This window comes from Drosophila biarmipes, chromosome 3L, assembly GCF_025231255.1.
Source record: "Drosophila biarmipes strain raj3 chromosome 3L, RU_DBia_V1.1, whole genome shotgun sequence".
NCBI lineage: Eukaryota > Metazoa > Arthropoda > Insecta > Diptera > Drosophilidae > Drosophila > Drosophila biarmipes.
The window spans coordinates 27,788,680-27,800,418 of NC_066613.1; the positions used below are offsets into that span (position 1 = coordinate 27,788,680).

The 11,739-nt window shown below is 50.1% G+C and overlaps 2 protein-coding genes across 3 annotated transcripts; one reads left to right on the forward strand and one right to left on the reverse strand.

Moving 5' to 3' along the window:
- The first annotated feature begins 660 nt into the window (after positions 1–660).
- LOC108030066 (SEC14-like protein 2) lies at positions 661–5,893 on the forward strand. Of its 2 annotated transcripts, none has more exons than XM_017102663.3 (6): positions 661–1,295; positions 4,180–4,249; positions 4,308–4,351; positions 4,410–4,527; positions 4,589–5,383; positions 5,442–5,893. In XM_017102663.3, exons 1-6 carry the CDS (start codon positions 1,242–1,244, stop codon positions 5,582–5,584), a joined length of 1,224 nt encoding a protein of 407 aa, XP_016958152.1. In that variant the 5' UTR covers positions 661–1,241; the 3' UTR covers positions 5,585–5,893. The 2 variants fall into 2 exon arrangements, with proteins under 2 accessions (XP_016958152.1, XP_050742803.1); XM_050886846.1 differs by lacking the exon at positions 661–1,295 and adding an exon at positions 3,592–3,794.
- On the reverse strand, positions 5,821–11,707 carry LOC108030059 (mediator of RNA polymerase II transcription subunit 14). Its single transcript, XM_017102648.3, has 9 exons — positions 11,452–11,707; positions 11,293–11,387; positions 10,664–11,229; positions 10,112–10,603; positions 9,676–10,043; positions 9,383–9,617; positions 8,689–9,324; positions 8,331–8,635; positions 5,821–8,268 (listed from the first exon to the last, which is right to left on the reverse strand). The coding sequence occupies exons 1-9, from the start codon at positions 11,527–11,529 to the stop codon at positions 6,364–6,366; spliced, it is 4,680 nt and encodes a 1,559-aa protein (XP_016958137.1). The 5' UTR covers positions 11,530–11,707; the 3' UTR covers positions 5,821–6,363.
- Between the last annotated feature and the right edge of the window lie 32 nt (positions 11,708–11,739).

Sequence of the window (11,739 nt, forward strand, 5' to 3'; positions counted from 1 at the left end):
CTGAAAAAGTACTTTGGCTGATTGGAAAGTGCTTCAGTTGGATCAGGTGAGTGCGGAATCCTGGCCTTCATAAGATTCAAAAGCCGCTAATCAGGGGCAGTTAAGAATAGAGGGTAAAGGCAGTTTAGTAGATCCGGAAAATAATAGGATAAGGGTTCAAACAGATCAATAAATGAATTGAAATCATCATAAGGAGTCCATTATAAATGCTAGCTCCTTTGTTATAACATTTGTAATCATCATCGTTTTCAATGTTATAATATTATATCATTTGATGGAATAGGTTTCAATCAGAGTAACTCCCATACATATGAATAATTCGCATAGTTTTGCATGGTTTTAAAGAACAGTTTCTCCTTCTGGTCTCATTCATTGGATAGTATTTCCAGTATATCTACTACTGAAAATATGAAGTGGTATCAGAATAATGACATCTAGTTTTATTAGTTAAAGTTTATCAATATTTCCCTGGGTGTCATGTTCTCAATAAAAGCCATACGAAGTTGAGAGCGTAAGTAAGGGGTATCTCGTGGCCGGGACGCAATGGAATTTCGTGCGTGTTCTCCGACTGTGGAGAGCCGTTTCTCTTCGGCACTAACAGTCTCTCCGCTTCCTCTCTTAGCTCTGAATTCATCCACTTTTAAGTGGCGCAGCCCCGTCGGAACTGGCGTCAGTTGCTCACCTCCCACGGAACGGAACAGAACGGAACGCCGCGACGCAGCGGCGAGATACAGTACACTTTATCGCCAGCAAAAGCCAAACATTCTGAACGCAGATGCGAATGCGGCCGTGGATGCGGACTTCAGCTAGTTTGTTTACCCATTTGCGTGCGACACTCGCCTTGGGCCAAGTTGGAGCCGTTTTCCAGTTTGCATTATTGTAATTAGCCCGCCCGTCGGGACTGCGAAACGAAACGAATAAAAATAAAACGCAGAATAATTGCGCTGGAAATAATGTGCGCGGCTAAGAGCGCTAACGTAACGGCTAAATAATAGTAGAAAGTTTTATTGTTATCTTCTCTTCTGAGCCGCAGCTGCCAAAAGCCGAACGACCATAGCAAAACTTCGAATTTTGCGTGTGAACAGAAAAGAAATCCGCTTTCGGCCCGTATCTTTCGGCTTGTGCGGTTGTGTGTGCCTAGCTTACAGAATTGGCAACGTTTAGACGCTGCTCAGTCAACAAACCCATATAAATAAGATACGCCGCAGCCAAAATACAAACAGAACCAAAACAGCACCAAAATGTCCGGCCCCCTGCCCGAAATCAGCGAGGAGCAGCGTGCGATATTGGAGCAGGTGAGAATCAGAATTTACGGTCAGGGATTCCCCTTGGAGTACCTTAGGGGGCACCTGAAGGTATTTATCGGGTAGTCTATAAGGATAGAGCTCCAAAACGAGCTAATCATTACCCACTACGCTGGACCCCATGGCATAGTTTCCTTCTAAAAGAACTCTCCGGGGAGAAATTTAGAGCTATGAATTTATTTCCCAGTCTTTGGAAACACTCAAGAAAACTAATTTCATTTGTTCTTAGCCAAATGTTTAAAGGTTTCAAAGAAAATGTTTCTAAAGACAATACAATCTAAAAGGCCAAAAATATATTAAACTATAATATATAGATAAATATTTATGAACTTATCTTAGGAATCCCGATTTTGGAAATAGAAATTGACTACTTCAATAGCATGTTTTAAGCTCGCTTAATCGCAATCGAGAGTTTTCCAATTGGCAAGCCAGATTGATGGATGTTCCTAGCAAACTAAAACAGAACAGTCATCGTGCGCTCAGCAAAGCTTCGACGCCTGGTTATGAAAATGAGCAATGGCTCGGTTGATTTCCTCTTCGGATATTGGCTAATTTCAGCAGGCTTTAAACCACTGTTTTTAAACTGCCGCAGCAGCAGCTGCCAAAGTAGCAACAACTGCAACTTATTTCGGTGGATTTATTCTCCTGACCGAGCAGTAGCCAAAGATGTGGGTTGTTAATGGGGAATTTAAGATATAATGGTCAGAAAAAGTTGGTCTCTGGGGAATTCTTTCGAATCATGTTTTTTGGTTATTCTTATGACATATATATTTTAATCTTTTCAAAGACCATCATTGGGACTCTGGTGTTTTGAATATATTTTATGGTTTTGGTTTGGGAATATTTAAATGTAATCATCATCAGTCATAAAAACGTCTGAATAAAAACCCGCAACCCCTCCTAACTCCACCACTGTGTCCGCCTGTATCTGCAGTTGCGCATTGTTGACTTCCCATGTGTTCTTGGCTGGCACACTAAAAACCGCTTGCGAAATCGAATCTCAGCTGAAGCCGACTAGTGACACACAAAGCGAACAGTTCAATATAATATGCAAATAAATAAAATGCAAAACTGCGGAAAATGCTAGGTAAGACATTGGGTATAATGGGAGGATAAAGACCCTTGCAAGTAAATAAAATATGAAGTATGCAGGTGAGCGAAGAGCATTAAGAGTCATTGTTTATAATGGGGGAATTAAAACATCACCCCTGCAAATAAATAAGATATTAAGCGGGCAAGTGAGGAAAATGCACTGCAAAAATGAGCGGATTAAGACCGGACCCCTGCCCTTTCTTAATTGCCCGGGGATGCTAAGTGCGACTGGCACTTCATGGCACAATGACTGCGATTACCAGTGTAAATATGCATGAACTGGTGGCCAGTGATAAACGCGAATGGGTCGTTAGCTGGAGAGCATTGATCCAGAACGAAATCGCCGGGATCGGACCTTAGACCTGTGGAAACCTACTTTAGAAATCGTGCAGCATTTGCATAAGCCGCCGAGAGCAACAGGTTTTCGCTCGGGTGTCTTGCAAACTGCCGAAATTTCTAAAAGGCCAAGAGAAACTCCACGGGTTCCCAGCGAAATTGCAAAGCGAATGCAACCTTTGCTGAGGTAAGCACCAGTCGAGCTGCAGTCCCAAATATTAAGTGACCACGCCAAACATACGCCCGATCCGAATCGCCTAATGGGTATTTGCCTGTCTGTCTGCCTCGGAAACGCAGTCAAAGTCGGGCCAAGAAGCGGAAGAGCAAAGCAAAGACAGGCCCAGACCCAAAACCCAGCTTGTGGCCAACGAAACGAGGAAGTACGCCGCCGAAGCCAAGAGAACTCGGCGCTAATGACAACCAAAGTCGGGTATTAGCCACACGGCTCGGGGCCAATAACAAAGCTTGGTCTTTGGCCAAGTTTGCAGCCAGAGCGGCGAAAAGCTATAACTAAGTAAAAGAAGCGGTTGGAGAGACGGCCTCGTTATTGAATTCCAAGTGGTTTTGGCCAGAGCCGAGCGACTGGGTGACTCGATGACTCGGCAGTTGGCAAACAACCTAGACGCAAGTCAATTAAACGATTGAAACGGTGCTGAATATGCACTTGATCGAATGCAAAGCGAAGTACGTGATGTTTACCCAGCAAACAAGTTAATGAAACGCCTCGAACAAGGGCGTTAAATGGCCGATAATGCGAGTGCAGCTGAAGAAAGGACTGGCTGCTGTCAGCTTTCGTTAGCCACATCCGAAATTGGCAGCCGGCACAAGGCCAGTACAAATTAACAGCAGTTAAGACAACAAAGGCCAGTGTGTAGGCACCTACCAGACTCAATAAACGTTATCGTTCGCAGATAGGAAAATTACCCGCCAGCCCCTTCGACACCCTGTGACAAACCGTACCCTGGTCGGCCTTCAGCAAACAAATCATCGAAGCAAATTGGATTGTAGATCAGATCAAAAAACAGTTTGCTAAGCCCGGAGCAGATTGCTACATCCATGCAAGTTAGAGGGCAAAACACTTATCGCAAGTCTAGCTAATTCCCTCTCCTAACAACTATCTCAACATATCTCGTGTTGAGTGAAAACATAAGATAATCTATTAGGGATTGCCTTCAATTTTAAGTATTTTGGGGTATGGTAAATACACGCCAGTCCTAAATTTGTTTACCACCTATCGCCCTTTGCCGTAAATTTAAATTAATACAATGATAATATTTCAGCAGTTTTGCGAAAGTTTATTTAAAGTGAAAGTTTATTTACGATATGATTAAATCATATAAAACCCACTTTATCATTTATATGCATTGTCTTCGAGTTTGACGAATCATATTTAAATTTGCATACCTTATTGATAAGGTTTATGATGATACATCTCAAACACTTTCAGTTCCGAAGGCAAATGGATGATGCGCTGATTGGAACCCACGACGACTACTTTTTGGTCCGCTGGCTGAGAGGTGAGTTTCCGCAGAAAAAGGATTTAAAACTAGACTATAGAACTCTCTTGGAAAACAGCTCGAAAGTGGAATCTGGAGGCGGCGGAGAAAATGCTGAGAGCTGTAAGTACAAAAAGCATTAAACCGAGTTTGCATACACAACTCCGTTGAAACCTCTTAGAGCTTGAAGACCCGCGCCATGTGGAACGTGGACAACATCGAGAAGTGGGACCCGCCCAAGGCGCTGCAGGAGTATCTGCCCTACGGCCTCATGGGCTACGACAACGAAGGATCACCAGGTATGTAAGCGAAGCTCCAAAACACTATACGAAATCTAAGCCATCCCCACCGCTCCTTCAGTGCTCGTATGCCCCTTCGCCAACTTCGACATGTGGGGCATGATGCACTGCGTCACGCGCTTTGAGTTCCAAAAGTACCTGGTGCTGCTGCTCGAGCGCTTCATGAAGATCGCCTACGAGCAGAGCCAAAAGCACGGCTGGCGAGCGCGCCAGCTGGTGGTGTTCTTCGACATGCAGGACGTGAACCTGAAGCAGTACGCCTGGCGCCCGGCGGCGGAGTGCGTGATCTCCACGGTGAAGCAGTACGAGGCCAACTTCCCGGAGCTGCTCAAGATGTGCTACATCATCAACGCGCCCAAGCTCTTTTCGGTGGCCTTCAACATTGTCAAGAAGTTCCTGGACGAGAACACCACCAGCAAGATCGTGATCTACAAGTCCGGCGTGGATCGCTGGCAGCAGCAGCTCTTCTCGCACGTGAACCGAAAGGCCTTCCCGAAGGCCTGGGGCGGCGAGATGGTGGACAGGAACGGCGATCCCCAGTGCAAGGCCCTGATGATCTGGGGCGGCAAGCTGCCGGAGGAGCTATACATCGACCAGAACAGCCAGCAGAGCGACAGGGACTTCGTGGAGGCCCAGGTGGCCAAGGGGGACAAGTTGAAGCTGCACTTCAAGGTCAACATGGACGAGCAGAAGATCCTCTCCTGGGAGTTCCGCACCTTCGACTACGACATCAAGTTCGGCATCTACAGCGTGGACGACAAGACGGGCGAGAAGCGCAGCGAGGTGCCCCTGGGAACGGTGTACTCCAACGAGATGGACGAGATCGGCTACATCTCCACGCGACCCAACACCACCTGTGAGTAGACTAGTCCGCTTTCTTGATTCTTTAACTAACTGAATGTAATCCCCTCCAGACACGGTGGTGTTCGACAACTCCGCCAGCTACTTGCGCAGCAAGAAGCTGCGCTACTGGGTGGACCTCATCTCCGAGGAGGAGGAGGGCATTTCCGAGCTGACCAGCCAAATGGACGGCACTCAGATTGCGAGTCAGCAGTGAGCGGGAACGATTGTCCGCCAAGAAGGAACCAAGCCAAAAACCAACGGGAGTAGATAGAATACTAGGTAGGCGACAACACGAACTAACCTCGGTGCAATAAAGTCACAAAGCACATTGCCAGATCTCCGCTGCCACCTGCTCCTCGGGAGTCGGCATGGCAGCGTCTCTGGCGGATCTGCAATCAAACCATGTGATAGAAACAAGTTAGCAAAGGAACACAAAGTATGACTCACACCTACGTTTAAAGTTAATCCTTTTATTACACACCTAGCCGCACTGTTAGTTAACAATTAATAATCTTGGATGTGTGACCTGTTTTCATACCCATTTTTTCAGGGAGTACGGCACAATAAAATGTATATAGCACCTGACCTTTACATGAAAACAAGTGTTTTTTTGGATCAGGTGGGTGCAAAATGTTTTTTGTCCTTGGTCCACAGGAGCATCTCGAGGTGGTGACTACCACAGTCTCTTCCTGGTGCCAAAATCGCTTACGCTAATATTAGACATTTCCAGATGTGTTCGGCGTTGCCAAGTATAAATTAAATACTATCTTCAACTAAGAGGAGTATTGTGGAGTGAATCGATTTGTTAGTTTTTCAAAAATGCTCTTCTACTGTTTTAGCGTTTCCAAAATCGACTCACCCCAGAGTGGAGGGTGTTGCGTGGTCTCTTATCCAATAAACTCCTTAATTAATAATCGATCGCCGTTCCGGGTTGCCAGCTCACAGACTCTCAGCTCACGGCTGCTGCGAGGAGGCGCGGCGCTTGCGCCTTCATCACTGCGGGCCACCGGGATTGGGGCCCATCTGCGGGTAGCCTCCGGGACCCACGGGGCCCTGGGGTCCCACCTGCTGCGGCTGCAGTTGCTGCATGGGCATCATCGGATTCGGACTGGATCCAACTCCAACACCCACTCCTACGCCTACGCCCACGCCCACTGGTGGTCCAATGGACTGGTTGGGTGGTGGCTGAGGCATCTCGGTGGCCAGCTGGAGGTTGGTGAGCAGATCCGTGATGGCCGGGAAGAGCGTGCATTGATTCTGCTGGGCGTTGAACTCGGCAAAGCGACGGAGAAGTGTGCTTGCTGCCGTCATGGTGGGCGAGGTCACCTGACCAGTTCGTTCCGCTAGCTGGGTGACGTTCGTCTGAATGTCGTACACAATGGGCAGCACCAGAGAGGGGCTATCCTTCCAGTCCTTGCCCACGCCCATGCCGGCGCCATATGGAATCCGCGTTATTTGCAGGAAAAACAGAATCTTCATGCGCCCCAGAACCACGCACGCATTGCCACTGGGCACAATGGGCACGGCTGAGGGCGGCATGCGCATGCACATCTGCACCGTCCACTTCAGCTGGTCGCCACCCAGCTCCGGCTTCAGCTCCAGTCGCATGATCTGCACGAAATCCTTGAGTACCTGGGCAGGCAGGTTCAGGAGCCGGCAGATGCTGTGCAGGGAATTGGGCCTGTACGGCGGAGCAGCCACCCTGGTGTCGAAGTACTGCTCTATTACCAGCAGATCGTCCTGGCTGAGTTGGAACGTCGGTGGCAGCTTGTCGGGATTGGGCGGCAGCTGCGAGATCTTAAGGTGCAGTGTCTGCATGTGCATCTGATTAAGCACAACCTGGCACTGCAGTCCATCCACCTTGAAAAGCACCACTCCTGGTTCGGTGCTGTTTAGGGCCGTGAGTGACTCCTCGCTCTGGATGTTTCTGTGCAATTGCCTCCTCATGTACACGCAACCCAGAAAACGCTCTAGAGGACTCATGTCCGGCACATTGATATCCTTGTTGGGATGCGGACTGGGCCGACACAGTGTCTCCAGGGCCTCGTGGGTGAGGAGAGTGGGCACTGCTCCAGCCCAAGGGCGATTGAGAGTGCCCCGAGAGCCTCCCCTGTCTGCGCCAACCGCTCCTCCCGCTCCGCCTCCTGTGCTCTTGTGCTCCGGACTCTGTCCGGGTCGAGGAGAGGGACGTGGCATGCTGGGGGATCCGGGCCAATTGTTATTCGCCGGCGACATGGCCGTGAATGGCGAGTCCTGGTGGCTCTGCATATATATGTTGGGTCCTGGGCTGTGAACCATGTGGGGACTGGGCTGAGGATTTAGAGGAGATGAAGGCATCAAACCGCTAGGTGACGGATGCGGCATATGCGGTGCTGGCGGGGATGTCAGGTTAAAGTTACCATGTCCCTGGGCGCCACTTCCACCACCTGCTCCTGCGCTTGGATGCGGACTTGCAGGGGTGTGCGGATTGGAGCTGGACGGTGGCGTGTGTGGCGCTGGAAAGCGCAAGCCACTGTCCCTCGGCGATTGCGGTCCCCGCATCCCAGTGCCCAGGAATGGGGAAGATCCGCCAGCTCCTACTCCTGTGACACTACTCGGGCCGCCAAAGTTGTCCTCCATTCCCATGGGAGACAGCGGATTGTCGTCCTCGTGGGCAGCACGTCCTCTGTAGGCCGCCGACTCGTCAACGTACTTGGACAGGAAGGCTTTGAGACCCTGGATGGGTGTAAACTCCTCTACCACATTGCGCTCGAAGCGACTGCTAGCTCCATCTCGAATGGAGACCAGTCTATTGGCACGGAAGCGCAATTCCAGGCAGTAAACTGCCTGGTACGTCAACCTAATCAGGCAAGGCGATTGGGCCAGCATACAAAACGATAGTACCGGCACTTGAGGACGCTAAAATATTAAGCCACATTATGGGATGTTGAAAGACTCCTTCTCGAGCTGACTGCACTTACCGGTATTCCCAGGAAGGGCAGCACTGGCAGCTTGGCAATGGAGCTCATCGGGTTGTAGGTTTCGTGCAGGATCTGGGCAATCTGGGTGAGGCTATGCTGTTGGTTCAAGTGTTGCGCCAACTGGTCGCGCATCATAGAGTGTGCATTTACGGCCGACATTCCCCCCACGAAGGTGAGTCTGAAGCCGTGGGATTGCACCGACCAGTAGATATTGCAGCTCACCTCCTTTTTGGGTCCGTAACCGAGTAGCAAGTTCATGTAGCTGTACGACTTGACCACCAGCATGTCGCACAGGGAAAGGCGTTCTAAAAAGTTAGGGTGAGTTAAAGAATGTAAAAGGAAACCTTTAGAAACTTACTGTTTCGCAGCTGCTCAGCAAAGTCATGAACCAACGTGTAGAGATACACGATCTTCGACCAGTCATTGAGCAAATCCTCGACCGTTTTGGAGAAGTCGTGATTGGCCTGTTCGTAGGTGAGATACACAGTCCGCCGACTGCCCTGCTCCTTCTGGTGGCTGCTCTGCAGTGGCGTGCTGTAGAACACGAACTCCACCACCCAAATCCGAACCTGGCTGTTCTTGTTAGTCTGGGAACGCACCGAGATGGACAAAACACGGCGCATCAGGTCGTCCCACACGTGTGGCTCGATTTTCGGAAGACCGGAGGCGCCACTTGGCTTGTTTTCCACAGTTCCCGCAGCGGCTCCCTGCTGCTGTTGTTGCTGGGTGGCAAATGTTGACTTACCAGGCTGTGGTAAGGCCAGAATCTTCAGCACTAGCGACGTGGCATTCGCTTCTACCTGCAGTCCGCTGTGCGGGATATTGTGCTTGGACAGTGTCTGGGCCAGGTTCATAAAGGGTATCTTCTCGTCGCACATGGCCACCACATGCGCCAACTCGGGTATGAAATAGGCAGGAAAGATGGTCTTTTGCTGCTTGGCAGGAGGCGCTAGCAAATCCCCGTTCGATTTCCGTTTGTGCGGGGAAACCTCCGCTAGAAAGAATTATTTATTTTAGTATGGTTCGAGATCCTAAAGTGCCAGCATGCTCACCATGCACTTCGGTGCCGGGTCCATGAGTGGCCACAAATGTGTCAAACTCTATGAGACGCATCAACTTTGTGTAACACTTTGGAATGTCCGAATGCGACTGTGCCACCACGGAAACCAGCTGTTTAGCTGAGTCGTCTATCACATCCAGCTCGTCCTTTTGGAAGGCAACGAAGCCCAGGTGAAAGGTGTACTCCATTTCGTTGGGCATGGTTGTCTTCTCTTTCAGTTGCACCACCTGCAAGGAATCAATATTGTAATATTTTTTTACTTAGACCTCTTAGCTCTATAATTACCAGCACAATGTTGGGATGCCTGTGGAGCTTTACATAAATCTTGTGTCTGCCCGGCTGCAAGAGCTCCTGCTCGGGTGGCGTTAGGAAGGGAAGTGTCTCAGTGGCCGTGGCCGGAAGGTGTTGTAGGGTCTTATCGCACCTGCGATGGGTGATCCAGTAGCGCAGCTCGGAAAGCAAAGCGGGCAATTTGCTACGATCCCCGTTTAGGCTGTCCTGCATCTCCTCCGTGATCGGACAATCCAGATGCTTAGGCACATGGCAGCGGAACATTCCGGTGTGCGTGTCGATGGTGATGTGAATCTGCTCGGCCCTCAAGCAGGGAGAGAGTACAGGCACGGTCAAAATAGCAGGAGTTCCCTGAAGGTTGACTATAATAAAAAGAGGACCGAAATTAGATAATATTCATGAATACTGTTCTGCTTAACTTTACACTCACAGTCAACGTCCTTTAGAAAGGCCTGGAACTCGAGCTTGAGATCGCTCAACCTGGACACCGATCGAATGTAGACGGTATGGACAATAAGGCGCTCCATGGAAAGATGCTCGGAGCGCACGGCCCGATCAGCGACCTCGGCGGACTCCTTGGCGCCCAGCGAGGGCACGTGGACCACCGCTAGCGGACGCCCGATCTCGCTGGGATCCGACTGAACGGTTAGTCGATAGCCCAGCTCCGACTTAAGGTCGCGCCAGTACGAGACCGTCAGTTTTACGCCTGGTACATACTCCTCCACGTTGATGTTGTTGTCGTCCAGTCTTTCGTAGTTCAAGCGCAATGTTTGCGTATACAAAACCTCCAGTTGCAGGGACTGACAGAAGTAGTGCAGACAGTTGTATACCTCGCTCAGGGCATTGGGGTTCTCCACCAGACGGGCCTGGATGAGCTGATGGATGTAGTTAACCTGCAGGGGATGTACCAGCGATTTGCCGTCTAAGAAATGGGATGAGATTACTGAATTGCGGCCATAATGCAAGGATTGAGGAAGCTTACCCCCCGTCTCTTTGTCCTCCACGAGTATATCGATGTCCAGCAGTCGCCAGGGGACAGTGGGATTGTCTCCCATTACAGTCAGGGCCACGCTGAACTCGTGCTTCACCTCGAAGGTGACCCGCCCGTTGCGAATGCGAAATTCCCTCATCTGCGGCAGCAGTTTTCCCGTCACCAGGCGGTGCTGTATGACCTGGTTCAGGCGGAGCAGTGTCTGTCTCTTCTCCGCCGGTGTAATTGCATCAGCGGGCACAATCCGCTCGCGAATGCAGGTGGGCAGGCGGTTGTAAGTGCCCGTGGTCAGAACTTCAACGGCAGCGGGTATGTGAAAGTTGGGCAGTCGGGCACGAACCAAAGTTTCGCGAGACATGCGCGCCAACATGTCGGCTGTCTCCACGAAGAGCATGTTCTGCTTGTCCAGGAAGCTCATGATCTGCGAGGATTTGTCCACCTTCGAAACCGAGTTGCCCCACTTGACCAGAGCATTCAGGCGGGTGAACAGATGGCGGGTGCGGGCCGCGTAGTTGTAGATCTCCACCTTGCGCTCCATGTCCGTTTTGCGGGGCAAGCTGGAAGAGGTAATGTAGAGAGAAATGTTATCTTAGGTTCAACAAAGTGAAGACTTTACTTACAGCTCAGCCAGGACAGTGAGCTCATGATATGTGCGCTGGATGATGAAGTCGATCAGCACCGACATGGACATCGTGTTGATCCGCGGGCCGCCCTCCTGTAAATGGGGAAGGAATCCGTGAATTGGATGATGTACGTATGTATTTGGGATGAGCACTCACCTGGCCAGCGGGCAAGTAGCCTCCTCCACCACCGCCAACGCCGGGCATTTGTTCGAGGGGCAAGGGGGTGGGCGCCATGTTTGCAGGGAATCCTCGTTCGCTCCGCGTCTTCTGCGTGGCGTTTTTTGTGATTTCTGAGTGCCCCTTCTAGTGGTGCATATTCCAGCGCTGTTTTTCCGTCGGTTTTCTGCGTTTTCCGGTGTTTTTCGCGAAAATTCAGCAACAATTTTCACCTCTGCTTGATTGAGGTTCAGTCCAGGGAAATAAATAAATACCAAGCCACTTTAC

Bases quoted from the DNA above. Each gene is read 5' to 3' on its own strand.
- LOC108030066 (XM_017102663.3), top strand. From the start codon at position 1,242: ATGTCCGGCCCCCTGCCCGAAATCAGCGAGGAGCAGCGTGCGATATTG. The intron at 1,296-4,179 runs GTGAGAATCAGA...AAACACTTTCAG, and splicing joins AGCGTGCGATATTGGAGCAG to TTCCGAAGGCAAATGGATGA. The intron at 4,528-4,588 runs GTATGTAAGCGA...CCGCTCCTTCAG, and splicing joins CGACAACGAAGGATCACCAG to TGCTCGTATGCCCCTTCGCC.
- LOC108030059 (XM_017102648.3), bottom strand. From the start codon at position 11,529: ATGGCGCCCACCCCCTTGCCCCTCGAACAAATGCCCGGCGTTGGCGGT. The intron at 10,604-10,663 runs GTAAGCTTCCTC...CCCATTTCTTAG, and splicing joins GGAGGACAAAGAGACGGGGG to ACGGCAAATCGCTGGTACAT. The intron at 8,636-8,688 runs GTAAGTTTCTAA...CTAACTTTTTAG, and splicing joins TGCTGAGCAGCTGCGAAACA to AACGCCTTTCCCTGTGCGAC.